Source organism: Ochotona princeps, chromosome 16 (assembly GCF_030435755.1).
Source record: "Ochotona princeps isolate mOchPri1 chromosome 16, mOchPri1.hap1, whole genome shotgun sequence".
NCBI classification, from domain to species: domain Eukaryota; kingdom Metazoa; phylum Chordata; class Mammalia; order Lagomorpha; family Ochotonidae; genus Ochotona; species Ochotona princeps.
The window spans coordinates 2844200-2863096 of NC_080847.1; the positions used below are offsets into that span (position 1 = coordinate 2844200).

Genomic DNA, 18897 nt, shown 5'->3' on the forward strand with positions numbered 1-18897 from the left:
CCAGACTACTGCACTGTATGGAGTCAGCCCCGTGACTGTTCAGGTGGGGCTCCAGGGGAAGCAGGCCCGGCTGGCACTGCTGAGCCTCCTGCAGTGGTTATTTGTTGAATGAACCTGGGATTATTACATGGACTTGTTGACAAGACAACTACTACTTTGAATATTGATGACAAGAGGTGGGTGACGGTGGACAGGGCGCCACGGGGCGTGGTGTACCTTCCCTCTACCTAGTGCGCAGTTAGAAGCCATGCATTCAGTACAAGCCAGCCGAGGGCTTGCGAGGGGCTGCACTGCGTCCAATGTTGAGAGAAAAATGCAGAGTAAAACACAGACCAGTGAAGGTGCTAGCTAGGGAAGGGCTGGACTGTGGGTGTGGGCAGGCTCTGAGCACTGGGCCAGACTGGTCCAGCCCTCTGCCTGACTGTAAAGTTTTACTGGAACACAGGCATGGCTATTCACGGCTTTTGAATCACCATGGTGAAGCAGTAGAGGCAATGTGGCCCAAAAAGCCTACTTTACTCAATAGCTGGCTGCTCATGGACAAAGTGTGCCCATCCCAGTTCCAAGAAAAGGTAACACAGGGGCTGGCATTGTGGCACAGCATATTAAGCTGCTGCTTGCAAGGCTGGCATCCCATATAGGCGCTGGTTAAGTCATAACTTCTCTGCTTTCCATGATGTGCCTGGGAAGGCAGAGGAAGATGGCTTGGTGTCTGGGCCTCCATATTCATGTGGGAGATAAGGAAGGAGCTCCTGACTCTGGCTTTGCCTTGGCCCAGACCTTGTTGTTTTGGCCAGTTTGGGGGTGAGTCAGTGGATGAGAGATTCTCTCCATTTCTGTTGCTCTTTCAAATAAATACATCTTAAAAGCAAAGAAGAGATGACACAGAACCAGAACTGAACTGAAGTAAGAAGTCCAGGAGCTTCCTGCCCTGCTGGCTTTCCACCCCGTGCTCAGTGCTCTAGGCAAATGAGGAGACCTGGGTGCGCGTGCAGGGGTGGGAGGGACTGTTAGTCTTCCTCACTCTAGCTCCTCCCTCCATTCCCACAGGAGGAAGCTCCCTGCAGATGCTCCTGGCCCTCTGGCTCTCCATCAGCAGCCCAGGAGCCCAGCAATGAGCACGGGCACTACCCAGGCCAGGGGGTTCGGGGAGAGTCCCGGAGGCCACCAGGGGTCCCACAAGAGGGCAGAGGGAGGGCAGAGGGAGGGCAGAGCGAGGGCAGAGCGAGGGCAGAGCGAGGCGGCTCCCCTCATCTCGTCGAGCCTCAGGGGAGGCTGGAACCAGGGCAGAGCATCGAGCAGTCATTAAATGAAGATATTTAATTAGCACTCATTTGCACTGTTTATTAAAGTCAGACCCTGGTGGAAACCCTTTTGTACACTCTTTATTTGCAAAGAGGTAATTTTAACTCCTGAGTGGAATTCACTGTAGTGCAAAGCCTGGTTACAAAGCTACCTAGGAAAACCATTTACTGGCAACTCCTTCAGTAAGTGAAGTGACTACTGGCTGAGCACCTACTAGGCGCCAGGCCCTGCTCCAGATCAAGGTAGCCATCTCCCTTGAGGGCTCAGAGTCCCATGAATAGTTTGTGAGTGAGCATGGAACGGGTTAGGCGGCTGCAAGCCTCCAGCCACAGCATTTGTGTTAGCTACTGAACCCCAGCCAGGTTCCCATGGGTTCTGTTGGGACACACTTTACTTAGTGCAGAGTTGCTTCTGAAGCTTGGGACTCAAGTCTCATAGTCCTGTAACTCAGGCCTGAGCCCGGCTCACCACGTGGACATGTTCTCTCTGAGAGTCACATCACAGCCGTTCACTCCCCAGGGTACAGCCTGAGACAGCAGCATTTCAGCATCACGCTGGGAGCCGTGTCAAACAGCAAAGTCACCAACCCCAGGCACAGAAAGGAAAGACAGGCACTCCGCAGAAAGCACCAGGGGCACAGTGTCACAGGCTGAGGGGCAGGAGTGGCCCGGCCCACCTCGGCGGTGCATCACGTCTGCCTCCCCCTCCTCTGTGCTCAGGCAGGAGTGAACGCAGCAGCAACATCACAGACACTGGCTTTGGAGTGGCACCCACAGTTTCTCATGCTCACAAACGTGCAGTTCAGGAGGGTGGAAATGCAAGTTGGAAAAGAGTTTATCCGAGTTCTTGAGTGGGAAAAGAAGCTCAAGGAAGGCCCTGTGGGGAGTGACGGATGGAGAGAGAGAGCGCGCGAGAGACAGCCTAAGAGTGTGGCCAACACGGGAAGCCTCCTGGACTATGGAGTGGGCTCTGGACTTTATTCAAGATGAAATGGGAGGTGCCAATGGTCTTGGCCAGTGGGGATCACCACTACAGTTTCTGAGAACAAATCTGACGTAAGCGTGGCACACGGGTGGAACCGAGACGCCGGCCAGGGGGATGGCGTCAGGTGAACCACGACGCTCGCTCAGTCTGTGGTGTGGGAAGCTGCAGCAAGGCACGGACCCAGGACGCACTTTGGGTACACCTAGATGAAACTGCTAAGGCCAGCTGGTGTGCTTCACCGGTGGTCAGACACTCTGCACTTGAGGTCTTTTGTGAAATATTGATGCCCTCAGCTGGAGGATCTTTCATTTTTACAGATTCAGAGCAGAAGATGAAGTGATCGTTGGTCCATGTTTGCTACCTGGAGGCTGCCTGGAAGGGTTCCTTTTTGTTCTGAGTGGCAGTGCAGCCATGGACGCTTCACTGGGGGCTGTGCCCCCTCATTCTCTTCCCCATTAGATCCCGGCCCCCACTTGCACAGATTTCAGAAGCCCCAGATACACAGGATGCAAATGAATGGAGAAGAGAGACAGAAAGCTGAGAGCTGCCTCAGCTGAGCAGATGGGAGAGGGGCTCTCTGGAGCAGAATAACGGAGCCACGTGATGGAGCTTACAGAGCTTGGGGACTCTGCCACCTGCAGATTTTTTTAAATGATAGTATCTTCTCTTGAAAGAAGTATTTCTCTGTTAACACTTCCTTGGCATAGTGGTCAAGACTGGGCACAGCAGGTTAAGCTCGGGACATTGGCATCCCACACTAGAGTGCTGGTCCTGATGCTGGCTGGCTGCTCTACTTCTGATGCACTTGGGAAAGCAATGGAGGATGACCTAAGGAGTGGGTCCCTGACACCCACGTGGGAGACCCAACCAAGTCCTGGCCATTAGGTCCATCTGGGGAGGGAACAAGTTTCTCACCCTGGGTGTCCACAGCATTGCAGAGGAGAAGCAGAAGTGGGTGGTCGCAGGCTGCCCCTCCCTCCCTGCCCCTCCCCTCCCTCCCTGCCCCTCCTCCACCCTTCCCTCTCTGGGGCTGAGGGGCAGGAGGGTAAGGTGAGGTAGGAATTCATCTCAGTAAGAGGCTTTAAGGAAGCACTGAAAAAATGCAGTCATGAAAAGGGCGCGGTTGTAACGTGGGACTTTCTAACATTGACACTCCAAGGCAAAACCCCAAACAGTAAAACAGTTCCTTCTGCAGTGACGAAGGCCCGCCATTCCCTACACCTCTCCGCACCCCGCACCGCTCGCTTCGGATGGCCCGCCATTCCCTACACCTCTCCGCACCCCGCACCGCCTGCTTCGGATGGCCCGCCATTCCCTACACCTCTCCGCTCCCCGCACCGCTCGCTTCGGATGGCCCGCCATTCCCTACACCTCTCTGCTCCCGCACCGCCTGCTTCGGATGGCCCGCCATTCCCTACACCTCTCCGCTCCCCGCACCGCCTGCTTCGGATGGCCCGCCATTCCCTACACCTCTCCGCTCCCCGCACCGCCTGCTTCGGATGGCCCGCCATTCCCTACACCTCTCCGCTCCCCGCACCGCCTGCTTCGGATGGCCCGCCATTCCCTACACCTCTCTGCTCCCGCACCGCCTGCTTCGGATGGCCCGCCATTCCCTACACCTCTCCGCACCCGCACCGCCTGCTTCGGATGTGCTGCTTTATGGTGCTGTGTTACTTGATGTCCCTCCTCCTTAGGCCCAGTTCTTCTTGTGCCTGGGCAAAGGCTGGGAAGAAATGCTGCCCGCACATCCCATAGCAGGGGGAAAGGGGCTTGGAGAAAATCCAGGAGCCGTGGGGAGTGCTCTGAGTCCCACTCAGCGGACAGGCAAAAAGGGGCAGCTTTCTCTGCTGCCACTGCTTGGTTGTGGCTGAGGCGAGCCTCCTCTCTGTCCGACGCCTTCATTCAAACTGGAAAAGGTGCACTGGTGCCATGGCATAGTAGGCTGAGCTGCTACCTCTGAGGCCAGCATTCCATTATGCGCACCAGTTCATGTCCTGGCTGCTCCACTTTCCATCCAGCTCCTTACTTCTGGCCTGGGAAAGCTGCAGAGGATGGCCCTAGAGTTTGCATCCCTGAATCCATGTGGGAGACCCTGAAAAAGTTCCAGGCTCCAAGCTCCAGGCTCCAGGCTCCAGGCTCCAAGCTCCAGGCTCCAGGCTCCAAGCTCCAAGCTCCAAGCTCCAGGCTCCAGGCTCCAGGCACCAGGCACCAGGCACCAGGCTCCAGGCTCCAGGCTCCAGGCACCAGGCTCCAGGCTCCAGGCTCCAGGCTCCAGGCACCAGGCTTAGGACCAGCCCAGCTCTGGATGTTGCAGTGAGCAGATGGAAGAGGGCTCTCTCTATCTCTTCTTCTCTCTCTATAAATATGCCTTTCAAATAAAAATACATACATCTTCAAAACAAAACAGAAAAAGCAAAGCTGAGCAGACCTCGCAGCATAGGAAATAATGGGCCGTGAAGCAATATTCCTGTTTGTCAGCGTTTTCTTTTCTTTTTCCTTATCTTTCTTTGGTGTGTGTGTCCAGGTTTTCTATATTGGTGCTGAGAACTGAGGCTTGGGCACACAGAAAGGACTGCCATCATTTCACTCAGATCCAGCTGGTCTGGAACCACGTCTTTCGCTGCCGACTCATGACACCACATGTCTGACAGTAACAGATCGAGCTCCTTCAACCAAGCCAGCAAGGAGAACTTGCTCTCCAGATCACGGGAAAAGGCTAAACTTTAAAAATTCAATGTTTAATTTATTACTTCTCGTTTCTCTCCGCATCTCCATAACAGAAATCTGACCCCAAGGAGCGAGAGTCCTGCTAAGACATTTGCATAAATAATTAAAGCATCCACACCAGGGAAGGCCATAAAATGGGCTTCCCCCTTCACCTTCCGATGGAAGAGACATCAGTTTAATTAGAGATGACCAAGGTATCAGTGTTAACAATTCATTTACAGCCCTGGCTCTGGGTTTGTTGACTCAAGAAAGAAATATCTGAACTCATTAAGGAACAACAACTGCAAAATGTCCTCACCCCAAACCCTATTGTTGAGATCAGTAATAGCATTTAATTAGAACAATGTGTTACAAATATATGTAATATATGTTAGGATGGAGGCCTTTCTCTGTATTTCCCCAGGTAGAAATACTACTATCTGGACTTTAGTTTCTGATTAAAATTTAGGAAGTGTGTGTGTGTGTGTGTGTGTGTGTGTGTGTGTGTAGGAGATGGGATGGGGGGTCATCTCAAGTGGAATGTTTCCCTCTGGGGTGGGGTCTGGGTTTGGGGCTTTAAAGCAGTCCCCCTTGTGTGAATGCAATCTCTGTGTTATAAGATGACAAGAGCTCCTCTTCATGTGAGCCGAGTACTCCCCGAGTACTCCGCGAGATCTCAGAGGTGCACAGCAGAGCACCCCTAGCTGTTGATGCTTTTCGTTCAATTTCCCACCATCAGTCATGACTCTCTTTGAATGGGTTGCAGTATTAGATCAGACAAAGTGTTTTAGGAAAACAGGGAGACGAGCTGAAACTGAAAACTGGGGCAGTCTTACACACCCTCTGGGGCAGGACTGCCAGGATTCTGCATGGCGTCTTTGCCAGCTGGAATGTGTGGAACTGTGCCACTGGGCAAAGGAGAACTGGAGACCAAAGGCAGAGGAGGGGGAGGCAGGGTGTGCCTCAAAGAAGAAAAAAAAGGAAAAGACAGTGCTGGGAAGAATTCAGGACGAAGGAAGCTTTGTAGTTTTCGAGAGCTTTGTACTGTCTCATTTGGATCTGAATCAGACCGACTGGCTTCAAAGAACAGGCTGGATTTAAATCCGGGCTGCCGGAAATGGCCCTGTAATGTAATTTTCATGTAGGTAGGCCTGGGTGTCCTACCTAAATCTTGCTGCTTGTAGTGGTTTAAAACAAGGCCATGTGCAAAGTATGTTCATGGTTGTCAACATTAGTGCTTAAAGATTAAGACAAAACAAAACAATGTTGCTTAAAAAAAATCCTTGCTATCCTGACACCTCCAGCCGGCTCCCACTAACTCACAGAGCTCCTGTTATAAACACCTGTAGCATGGTTTGGCCCCAGGTTGGGCTGCAGTAGGATTAAGGCCATGGGGTCCCTTTGAATTTTCTCTATGGTTGCCTCATCCTAAATCCCATTAAATGTAACAATATGTACCTGCTTTCCAAACAGGAACACTTCCAAATGTAAAATTTGCAAAATTATTGCTATGTTTTGCTTTGAGAATGTTTTGCGAGAAGCCTTCATTGATGACCACCCATGGCCTGCGTCTCCCAGGGGAAGCTGGGAATCTCTGCCCACCGTGGGGTGGCACCCGATTCCCAGGAGGACCAGGTTGGGGTTTGGGCATAATTCTGTGATTGCCTGGTGAGTCGGTGATGCTGCCTGCAAGCCAGTGAGCAGGGCCGCCCAGCTGTGTCTCCAGGGCCACTGGTCCCTGCTTTCCTCTCTCCCTCTGGCTCCCCTCCACTGCATCCTCCTTTCTGGGAGCATCACCGCTTGTGGCGCAAGTTTGTACACTCACGACTTGAAACTCCTGGTGGTTGCAGACAGGGTCTGTCTTGCTTGCCAGGGAACACACAGCTCCCGGTGTGACAGTAGGCTTGTCACAACTCTAAAATATCATTAAACCCAAGAACGAATAACCACAGCCCTCATGTTCTTTTCTAGTCATCAGCAACACACCTGTGTATCATTTTGATTATGCAAAATCCTCAAAATTTATCCTATAGTTTCTTATCAAATAGATTCAGTTCACAGAGTTGGTCACGGCAGAAAATTCTAGGTCCCTCGCAATAACCATTTTTCCTTTCTTCTTCAGTATAGCCTTAAAAGTTGGTACACTGCTACTCAGTAAAACGACTGCTTCCATGGTCTCTGGAGCTAGGTATGACTAATACATTTAAGTTGAAGTGTGATTTCCAGGAAGTTGTCTTAAAATGCAAGAGGCAGCTGTTGTCTCCTTTCTCCCTGCCCGGGGTGTGCAATGAAGATAGGAAGGTTGGAACACTGACGGCCATAATGCACCACGAGGAAGAGGGGCAAGGCTGGAAGCGGTAGAATGGTGAGCAAGAGGGCCCTGGGCTCCTGACAGCCCGGTGGGACAGCCACCCGCTTCCTCCCCGTGACAGCCCGGTGGGACAGCCACCCGCTTCCTCCCCGTGACAGCCCGGTGGGACAGCCACCCGCTTCCTCCCCGTGACAGCCCGGTGGGACAGCCACCCGCTTCCTCCCGTGACAGCCCGGTGGGACAGCCACCCGCTTCCTCCCGTGACAGCCCGGTGGGACAGCCACCTGCTTCCTCCCTGTGCGGGAAGCCTATTCTGCACTTATCTGTCTTCTCTGAGCCTCTCATCTGGAATGTTCCTCTTCAGCTCTACCAGACTGAATCCCAGGGCTCCCCACGTCAAGGACCCTCCCCACAGTCCACCGGGCAGCACAGATCTATCAAGGAGACGCCTGGCATCAGCACGGCTGTGTGGCTGCCTGAGCACACACTCCAGGGTGAAGGGCCTGGGAGTCCTCACAGGCTGTTTGAGGTGATCCACTATCCGTCATGCCTCTTGCATCTGCAGTTCAACGGCTCTGAGGCAAAGGGTGCCCGGGACCCATGGCTGCGTGGTGGCCTACGGGACAGTCGCAGAAGCCAGCCCCAGTGTCCGCAGGGGGAGGGTGCGGCCAGCTCTCATGTCAGTCCTGATGTGGTGATGTGGTGTTGGAGTAGACAGGGACCTCCTAACCCTAACACCAGGGCAGAACACACACCAGAGCGTCTAGATGCCGAAACAAGGAATTCTGTGTCCGTCCAAAAAAAAAAAGCTACAAACACTTCAGCAACTTAGCACGAATGGACTCGGAAGGCTGTGCCCCGCGCACCCGAGGTCCGAAGAGCAGCACCTACAACAGGCTGGCCCACGGGAGCTGAGCTCTGTCGTGGGCAAGAGAACTACACAGCTGTGTCGTCCACAGGCTACACCCCTCCACAGGAGTCCAGACAGGCCCTCCCCTCTCAGCTTCTTCTCATCTCAGCTCCCCAGGGCACCCCATTGCATCAACCCTTCCATACCCTGCAGCCAGGACAGAGGCCTCCCTGTGAAATCATTCTGCTTCCCACCAGCCTGGCTTTACTGTCCCATGGAGGTGACAGCTGAGCTCCTGTGAGGACTGCTCCCCACCCCTACATGTGTGTGCCTCCACCCTGTAATCCTGTCAAGCTATAGGCTTTGCCCTCTCAGCACTCGCCTTTGATGTTCAAATCCCTTGGCTGCTTTGCCAGCTGCTGGGCAGGGGCAGAGAGAGGAGGAACAAGGGGACAGAATAGAGCCGCGTCCCATTCCATGGTTACAGGATTTGGTTCTCATTCTACACTGCTCTCCCGTTCATCTGACATCTCAGAGGCTCTCTGAACACAAATCCAGAAAACAGCCTTGACCTCCTCTGGGAGCCAGAGTCATGGCCAAGGCCTGCCTGGGGGACTGTGGCTCATTTCAGACAATGCAAACTGGGAAAAGATGAGGTGTATTTGCTAAGAGCAGGTCTAGCATGTGGTGATTTGGGTCTCGTAGGGGAGAAAGGCTAGTTTCTGGGAGCAGAACAGTTCTCTCCTGCAAAGACGAGCTGACACTTGGACCTGCACGCTGAATTCTGTCTGGTTGGTGAGGGCAGCCTGTGGCCTTGGAGGCACCGTGGCTGATGGCCATTTAATTAAATCTCATCAGGAAACATCTTGTAGCAAGTGCTGAGAAGAGAAGATGGAGGAATGAAGATGGGGTTCTCTGGAGACCATTTTCTGCCTGTCATTCACTGGGCACAGGCCTGGCCCCGGCAGCCCTCCTCTATGGGCCTGGCATTGGCTGGTCCCCTTCTTGTCTGGTTGCTTAGAGTCATCCAGCGTCCAGCAGACGGGAAGGCCCTGGGACAAGCTAAGGCAGGGCAGCTAAGAAGTGATCAGACCTCAGACCTCTGGATTTACCATCCTCTCTCATCTCTATGTGGGTTTGCCGATTCCTTGCTCATGTAGCTGGGGTTGGACACACTAGGAGGTTTCCTTTCTGGGGGCCATGCTGGCCACCAGCAGACCTGGTTGTGACGAATCCAGTCCCCACAATTGTCTGCCTTACGACACTCGCCTCCCCCTCATGCAGACCACCCCTGGGTGTCATTTCGCAGTGTTTGAGAGGAGGCGCAGGTCTTGCTGCCACCCATGTGTGGTTGCTCACCCACCTGATGGTTTGGTGCTGGAGGGAGTCGGGGTCTGTGGCATTGACCGTCAGCAGCACACTGCCCACGGAAATGTCCTCCCGCCTGGTCACCGTCATGGGGTCTGGGAAGAAGACTGGGCCCTCGTTGACATCCAGCACGGTGATGTGGACAGTGGCCGTGGAACTGGGGCCATAGGACACGTCGGGCACAAGTGGGTCCTCGTTTTCCACCTTGATTAACAGGGTGTGGAAGGCGGAGATCTCATAGTCCAGGGGCTGCGAAGCAGAAGACGGGGGCGTTAGGTGCTGCGCAGGCTGCTCCAGCACGCGCTGCTGCATGATCCTGGCAGTGGCAGAGGCCATGCCAGGCACCCCAGGGCTCCAGCCAGGCCTCGCTCACTGAGCATTATGCTCTTTAAGAAAGAGCAGATGAAATATGTAGATAAATGTGGACACTGTTACTTGTATTTTTTGAGATCGGGAAATGAAGGACTGCACATGGTTGGTGATCTGGGTCCTTCCTGCTAAGCTCTCCTAGGGCCGCTCTCCAGCCATGTGCCCCTGGAAAGCCTACCTGCCTGGGAACCGTACCCCACAATTCTCCATACTCGTGGGGCTCAGGCCAAGGGCAGATCCTGTAGCGCGAGCTTCACTCGCTTCCCAGGGAGGAATGGCAATCTCAGGTCACTGTGAGTCACCGTGGGTCGCGATGGTTGGTTCCCACTCACCAGCCGTGGAGTCCCAGAGCGCAGTTCCTAGCACACCGCATAGCTGCCTGGTGGGTAGATGCACAGAGAAGGGCCTGAGAGTCCAAGACACACGGGGTTGGGCCCCGGCGTGTCCCCTGAGGGCATCCAGTGTGGGGCCTTCAGAGTTGTCCCCATGGCTCGGGGCTCTGTGCCCGGTTGTTGCACAACGGATGGTGATGCCAGAATTGCGACTGTTGCCCAGGGAGGCACCATGCAGCGGAGGACTGTCCTGCCCAGGAGGCAGTCCATGAGGGCCTACCCAGGAGATTTCGCCAAGGAGATTGGTGGGGCACCCCTTGCACTTTCATAGCAGCTTCCCCAATGTCTGCTGGGAAAGGCAACTGACTCCTCAGGCTTATGCAGCAGGGGCCTTCACGCTAGGACCGATGGGCTTGAGCCAAGGGCTGTGACTGATACTCAAATGAAAGCTAGCAAGCAGCTGTCTGGGTACACAGGAGGCAAGGGCCCTGGACAGAGGTGGGGTCCAGCAGCAGAGCCCAGAGGCCTTAGGCAGACTACACTTCCTTTCATGACTATTACAGTTACATGCATACAGTGCTGGCACCCCACACCTGGGAAGGTACATGCATATACACACGCACACACTTTTCTATGTGTACCCTGGGTCATAGGGTCACCTTATGACTCCTCTCTCTTTTTCCATGGACCTTTGTCAATGGATCTCTGCCAATCCCGCATGATGCCCAGAAATTGCATTCTGATAAAGTAAATTTTCAACAACAGCCATGCTTGGAAAGCAGTTACTCATCCAGTTAGGACACTGATGGGGCAGGAACCTAAGGGGTGGCTGAGCTGTGATAACTCAGCTCTGTCCTCTGCACAGGGCTGAGAGACAGTGCCCAGTCTCCCAAGAAACAAGTTGATCCCACACCAGCCCTGGACAGGTGCAGTGAGCTCCCTGGGGAGGCCCCAAGCACATCTGTTATCTCAGGCTGGCTCCACGTCTGGAACTGAAGTTAGGAACACACTGGTAAGTGGGTGGAGCCCTGAATCTAAGGCAAGGAAATTTCCTGCCACCAGCATGAGGTTTTCCTTGAACTTCCCCACTTAGTAGGACCCTCAACATGGAGCAGAATTTGGGCCACAGAGGAGGCCAGCCAGGTCAGGAGGTGGGCTCAGCTGGACATGGTAAGGCACAGCAGAGAGGAGGGAGACCAGGCGGTAGACACAGATGGCTGGGGATGCAGGAGTGTCTATGGGAGCTCATAGAGCTCTGGGCCGGGCTACAGCCCCGGGGGCTCCCGTCCTAACCCCCGGAATCTGTGAACTAGAGAGGTGGCAGAGAGGGCCTTGTGATGGGGCTATCTTGGGTCATCCACACAGGAGGGTAGGCAGAGTCAGGGAACTTTGATGGGGCCCCATTGCTGGTCTCAGGGATGGAGGCAGAGGCCATGGGCCAGGGCCCTGTGCTGATCTTATACGAATTTTAAGGCAACTGAACCACAATGCTTTTTTTTCCCCCAGTTACTAAATTTGTGCTGATTTGTCATGGCAGCCTCAGGGCCCTACCACAGGCTATGAGTGACAGGCATTGCCCTGACAACCTCCATGTGGGCCCTGGGTCCTCCCAGCAATGGCTACAGATGGAACATCTATGTCCCCACTCTGTGTCTATGTGTTGGAAACACAACAGTAGGGCTGGGGCATGGCGGGGTGGGCAGGCAGGTACCGGAGGTGCTGAGAGGCATGGCCAGCCCTAACAGGGTTTAGTGCCTGTAGAAGCAGCTCCAGGGAGCAACCTGCCCCTTCAGGGCATGAGGACACAGCAGGGAAGTGGCCCCCACGAGCGGGCAGGTCCTCTCTGGAAGCTGCATCCACTGCTCCCCTGCCCTGGACCCCAACCTGCAGAACCGCGGGATGTCGATGCCCGTAGTTCATGAACTGCCCAGCGCACATCACTCCTTGACGCGATAGCCTGCACAGGCTGCGCCAACCAGGAGGAGGTGATGTTCTCTCCTCTACTTTACAGACAAGGAAACTGAGGCAGAGAAAGTGTGGCTAGGGGTGTTGGCCAAAGACACATGGTGACTTGGCAGCAGTGTGCTGCCTCTGCCCACTGACCCTGCCCTGGGGGCAGGTGGCCTCAGACCTTGGAGAGGTCATCATGTTCCTCCCGAGGGCGTGGATAGGATGGAGGCACAGCGGGGATGGAGCAGGGTTCCAGATGGAGGGAGCTAGGACCCTGAGGGAATAAGCTTCTATCTCTGCCCTAACAGGCTTTCTCCTTGGGAACAGGAACACTTCCTGGAAAACCTGCCTGGGCCACTGGTTTGAACTTTTGGGGTTCAAGAAGGCTGACCTGGTGACCCCAGCAGACTTGAGAGCTTCTCCTAATCTCATTTCCATGCTGAAAGTCACTCCCACTGGCGCCTGACTACTGGCCACAGTCCCAACAACTAGTAAAGACTGCAGAGGGACAAAGGCAGGCGGATCCCCCACGGGGAGGATTACCGGCCGCTTTCCTGGAAGACTGTGCAGACATCCGCACTGGAATAGCACCCTCCTTCCCCACCCCTGGCTCTCACTCCTCGGCCCCCAGTGGGGTGACTGCCGGCCAGGCTCATCACGGGGGAGTGATGAGACCCTGCCAAGACAGAGCAAAGGCCTCTCATGTGCCCGTAGTGCACAGTGGGTCTTCTTGGGCCAGTGTCTGGAGGTCTCTAGGTCTGGATTTCTCCAAGTCACCCTTGCAAGACAGCTTTTTTCATTATGACCCAGGTTACCAGGACAGCCTGCAGCTGGGAGCCTGGGGCGTGAGAGGATGCAGGGCCATCTCTCCCTGACTTCCTCAACTCTGGGCCCCCCACGGACACCCCGACAGCACAGCAGTCCCCTTACCTTGACGACGGAAAGCATCCCCTCGTTGGTCTGGGGGTTGGTGTGGACCTCAAAGCTCTGGCCCGGGTTTCCGTTGATGATGGTGTAGGCGGCTCTCCATGCGCCCGTAGCTGGGTCATCCTTGTCTTCAACGGTCAGGTTGACAATAACCCCCACAGCTCCTTCCTCCACCGTGGCTTGAAACTACAGACAAAGGCAATGGCAACCGTCATCATCTTAGATAATAACATGCAGCATTTATGGGGCTCTGCTGTAGCGTGGCGTTGAGTATGTAATATGTATAATTCCACTGACTTGCGAATAATAAAGTGGAAAGATCATGACCCACAAGATGCTACCTCTGGGCTGGGGAGGCTGAGACAGATTTCTCTCCTGCAGACCTTGGGCCAAGTGGGGCGGGGTGGGGCGGGGCTAGGCTAAGCACCCCTGCTGGGCCTCCTGGGGCCCCACTTCTCCCCAGGCCTACTTGAATGCAGACAGCCACAGGAGCCCAGAAGCCGAGCCAGTGTGTGCTTGGTCTGCATCTGATCTTGCAGCCGGGTGGCCAGAGGAGCAGAGCCATGAGTCTGACCCGAGAACCCTGCCACTCGGGCCACTTTGTCTAAATGAGAACATTGGTGTTACTGTCCCCACCCCTGCACCCATAACAAGCCTGACTGGACAGCCATTTTCTAAGGAAACGGATAAATCAATGGGCTGAAACCTTGTCATGCCCGTGTTTTTTTTATTGTAATACATCTCCAATGCTTGTTGCAAGTAGGCGTGGTGGAAATACATCAATAAACAAGAAATTAGCTTTCGCAGAGAAAGAGAATTTCCTGAGCTCCTCTGAGCTGGAAGCATAAAATATTGCTTGGGTGCCTACTTCTGACACGCTACAGGTGAGCTGCAGTCTGCTCGCAAATATCTTATAAACAAATAATAACCACAAGCTGACAACAAGAAGAAATGCCATAGAATTTCAATTAGCAAGAGAGCGAGTCTAGAGACACTCACACGATGTCACAAAGCCGTGGATTCAGAGAGAAGTAATTTGAGGAGTGAAGTTTCAGGAGCAGCTGCTGATTAACTGACTTGCAAATCATTTATCTTGAGCCTCAATCTTGGGGCCTGGGAGTGGCGGGATGGGAGCAGCCAAGGACTTATGTGTTCGCTGCTCACTCAGCAAGCCGGGGTGAGTTGTCTGTGGCCCTAAAAGGGGTGTCTGACTTCTGCTGGGATATACAGACAGGGTGGGCATGACCTGGAAGTAGATGTGGAGGGCAAGCATCAGGCCCAGTTCCTCTGATTCCTGGCTCAGCGAGGTTTACAGTTTCTATCTGCTATCTTTTCCCTTCACAAAAATCACAGAGCCTGAAAATTAGACCAGTTGCTTTCAGCCCTTTCTGCACATCAGAATGACTCAGGGGCTTAAAGAGAGAGAGACAGAGATATTCTGGGGCTGATGTGTGCCACAATGCTTAGGCTACTTCTTACAATGCTAGCATCCCACATCACAGTGGCAGTTGAAGTTTTGGCTGCTCTGTTTCCAACCCCCCTCTTTCTCTAAAGCTTTTTTTTTTTTTTTTTGCTGGGGTCCGTGCAGTGGGTGTGGATGACACCAGGGTGTGAAGAGAATAGCTCCCCTGTTTGGCAGGGCCCAGAGGTTTCCAGCTGTTTGGCAGGGCCCAGAGGTTTCCAGCTGTTTGGCAGAGCCCAGAGAGGTTTCCAGCTGTTTGGCAGGGCCCAGAGAGGTTTCCAGCTGTTTGGCAGGGCCCGGGAGATGTCTCTCTGACCACCTTGGTGTGGTTTCACCCGTTTGCACGGACACTCAAGCACCCCACTAAGAATTCTTTAATCCATTGAGGCATTGCTGTTTGCCCTTGTGAGATGGTTTTGCGACCAATGTGAGCTTCAGAGTTAATGTCGCTGATGATGTCTTGGTGAGTGGGCCTTTGACAATTTACACACAGGAACACAATTAAGCTCATGCCATTTCTGGACACCTTTATTGGGTGCTTAACCATTGCCTCAGAGTCTGGCCCAGACATGCAGCACTCCTTCTGGGAAGGGTCTTGATAAATATCCTAAATATTAATGAAAGCAATGGGAATAAGAGCTGAAACTGCTATGGTAATAAATTTAGTTACTGTGGTCTTAAAGGATAGTCTGTAATTTCTTTGGAGCACAGGAAATGCAGCTATTCTGGCCACTTACATAATTTTTGGCTATAGGAATTAAAGGATGCTTTTATTAATATTATGGAGATATGCTTTTAATCATTGTTTGATTGTTTATGGGGTTGTAGAACCTATAGTTGTAGGGGGATTTAACATTTGAAATGTTTGTCTTGGATTTTTATGTTTCTTTTCTTGTGACATATTTTTTCCATTAAATGATGGGTAAACTGTAGAAACAGAAATGTGGTAGGAATGTATTACTGATTAGCAGGTAATCGCATGTGCCGTGGCCTTGGAGTCCTGGCTGTTGCTCCATGGCTACTACCGAAGAATGAACAATAGCTTGCTTTGAAGAATATGAATACAGTATTTTGCAGAATTGTCTTTAGGGGCACCTGCTTGGCAATGAAGTACAGACAGAATGACCAAATGTCTGTACATGTCCGCTTAGTCTTGAAGTAAAAATAGAACAATCAGTTGTTTGTGTAGAAGCTTGTGATGTGTCTGTGTAAATAAAAAAGCACAGCTCCTCGGGCTGTTACAGGAGGGCACCAGGTGGCAGCGTCTGTCTCTATTCTTTTCACCGACGCCACACATCCTTCTTGAGCTCCAAACTCGGCTGGAGCTGGCTTCCAGCATTTCTGTGTAAAGATTTTTAATTTTTATTGGAAAAGCAGACATATAGAGAGGAGGAGAGACAGAGAGGAAGATCTTCCATTCACTGATTCACTCCCCAAGTGGCTTCAATGGCTGGAGCTGAGCTGATCCAAAGCCAGGAGCCAGGAGCCAGGAACTTCCTCTGGGTCTCCCATCTGGGCACAGGGTCCCAAGGCTTTGCGCCGTCCTCCACTGCTTTCCCAGGCCACAAGTAGGGAACTGGATGAGAAGTGGAGCATCTAGAACGTGAACTGGTGCCCATATGGGATCCCAGTGCATGCAAGGCAAGGACTTTGGCCACTAGGCTACTGTGCTGGGCCCTCTAACCCACACTCTTGCTAATGTGCCTGGGAAGACAGTGGAAGATGATTCAAGTGCTTGGGTTCCTGTTGCCCAGGTTAGAGGCCAAGCTGGAGTTCATGGCTGTAGGTTTTTGGCCTGGATCAGTTCTGACTGCTGTGGCCTTAGAGGGAATGGACCAGCAGATGGAAGATCTCTATCTTTTCCCCTCTCTCTATCAGTCTGCCTTTAAAAAAAATATTGGAAACACAGATTAACAGAGAGAAAGAGAGACAGAGAGCAAGATCTTCCATTTGCTGTTTCACTCCCCAAGTGGCTGCAGTGGCTGGAGCTGAGTCAATCCGAAGACAGGAGCCAGGAGCTTTTCTGGGTCTCCCAGGCAGGTACAGGCTCCCAAGACCTGGGCTGTCCTCTACTGCTTTCCTAGCCCACAAACAGGGAGGTGGGATACAAACTCGTGTCCCTATGGGATCCTGGAGCTTGAAGAGGTGGAATAGCTGATTGAACCATCACACTGCGTCCCCTGCTTCTGACTTTTAAGTCAATCATCCAATCAATCAATCTTGGGGAAAAAAAAGTCCAGTTGGTCAGGGGACAGGTCTGGGATTCAAAATTTTCCTAAGCTGCCCAGACAAGTTTAATAGACATCTGAGGTGAGAGCCGTGGTAGAAGCCAAGTCCAAGGAAATGTCATTTAGGAGTGTCTCCAACTGCGAGTAGTTAGGGCTGCCCGAGTGCCAGCTGCAGATCCTGCAGATTCAGCAGGAAGGAGTGTGGTGAGCCATTACTGCTGTCTGCCATGTGTCCTATGGGGGTCCTGGGGACACAAGTGCCAGCCAACACCTTCAGAATGCAGATGCATTCAGTTGCAGAGAGAAGAAAGGACGTGTTGTCCAAAGTTACAGTCAATCAAAGGTCAGATCAAGTGGTCCAGGGTCTAGTTTCATTGCTCTCAACCAAGCTGGCTACTTGGGTCCTCCCAAGGCTCTAACTTTGGAGTCTTTCCTTCCTTCCTGCTGTGGCACAGAGCCAGAGGACAGTTCTCTGTCCACATGGATCACAGCAGACATCAGCCTTTAGCCGGTCCTTGTGCATCACTCTGACGCCTATGCCTTAGGAAGTCAGCTGGACGAGGACCTGGCACAGGTTGCACTAAGAGTTCAAGGATGCTAGACATGTAGACATGTGCTACGGTCATTACATAAGTAAGAAGTTGCTACATCAATGCAGGATGAGTGCCCCGTTGCCAAGATGCAAATACTGGAACAGAGAATAACTGAAGGCAGCTCGAGGCTCATGAGCATCTAACTCGTTCCTGGCTTTCTTTCTGGGCCTTGCACTTGGCAAGGCCCACAGAAGGACTCAGCAGAGACACACAGAATGGATGGATGATCCACCACCCCGGAGGAAGGAGCTGTGGCAATAAGGGCACTCAGGAGTGACACCAGGAGGGACTGAGGCCTTGCCTGCTGCCTGGGCCCTGGAGACGGCAGGGCTGGGTGGGTTTGTCTCGTATCCCAGCTCTAGTGCAACTGTGCCCACTTCCCATTATCAAGCACTAGGTTCCTTTGCCTTCACTGCCCACCCATCCCACCAGGTAGATTTGCATGTATTTTAAAAACCATGATTTCATGATAGGAAGAAAAAATTTACAAAATCTGAGACTCTAAATTTTCACACTATTTTGCTCTCTAATAATGGCACATGAAACTTGAGCTAGCCCTGAACTTCAGAATGCAGCACAGTGCTTAGCTCAAAGCCAGATCTGAAAATCTCATGACTGACTGAATTCATAAGCTAATATTTGGGCTATGCTGAGATGAGACATATCTGTGGTGTCTATTAAATACATTGAGTATCTTCTCAGGGTACAAGTGGAAGTAGAATGTAAAGGAGGTAATATCCCAGGAATTCCTGTGGCCCTAACATGTTCTTAAAGGTAGAAATAGGTCCACAGTTACATCCACCATCCATCCATCCATCTGCCACTCATTATCGATCACCCCTCCACCCACCCACCCACCATCCATCCATCAATCCACCAACCACTCATCATCCACCCATTCATCCACTCATGTTCCATTCATCCACCCATATACCTATCCACTTGCCATTCATTAGTCATCCATCCATATATTCATCATCCATTTATTTATCTGCCCACCCATTTATTAGCCGCCTGTCTGCCATTCATCGATCAACTATTCGTTATCCATTCATTCATCTACCCATTCATCCACCTGCTGCTCATCATTCATCCATCTATCCTTTCACCTATCCATCAACCATCCATCCAACTTTCATTTATCATCTTTCAATCCATCCTTCATTATTCAAGCATCCATTCATCTACCTATCATACAATCATCCAGAGATACAAAAGTAAACAAAGAGACACAGTATATTTTATCAGGAATATTGCAGGCTGGAGAGGAAAAGAGGAAATAAACTATAAAGATACATTAATTATTAGGAAAGAAGCCACATTGTTCTTGGGGAGCTTGGGGCCCCATGTGCTGGGGTAGGGGAAAGCAGGCAGGTGCCTGAGCCAGATTACAAAGAACTATCAGTGAAAATGTCTCTGAGAACTGAAAGAAGATGAATGGGGAAAGAACTTTGCTCACATGTGGAATAGCAGGAGCAACGGCCAGACGGAGGAGAAGGCTTGGCTGGAAGG

At 52.4% G+C, this 18897-nt stretch overlaps 1 protein-coding gene across 1 annotated transcript in view; it reads right to left on the minus strand.

Moving 5' to 3' along the window:
* CDH13 (cadherin 13) overlaps window positions 1-18897 on the minus strand; it is an 853721-nt gene that overhangs the window by 55119 nt on the left and 779705 nt on the right. Inside the window, exons 10-11 of the mRNA XM_058674822.1 lie at window positions 13106-13288; window positions 9520-9773 (exon numbers count right to left, since the gene is read on the minus strand). Of these exons, the coding sequence (XP_058530805.1) occupies window positions 9520-9773; window positions 13106-13288 (437 nt within the window). The remainder of the gene's footprint in view (window positions 1-9519; window positions 9774-13105; window positions 13289-18897) is intronic.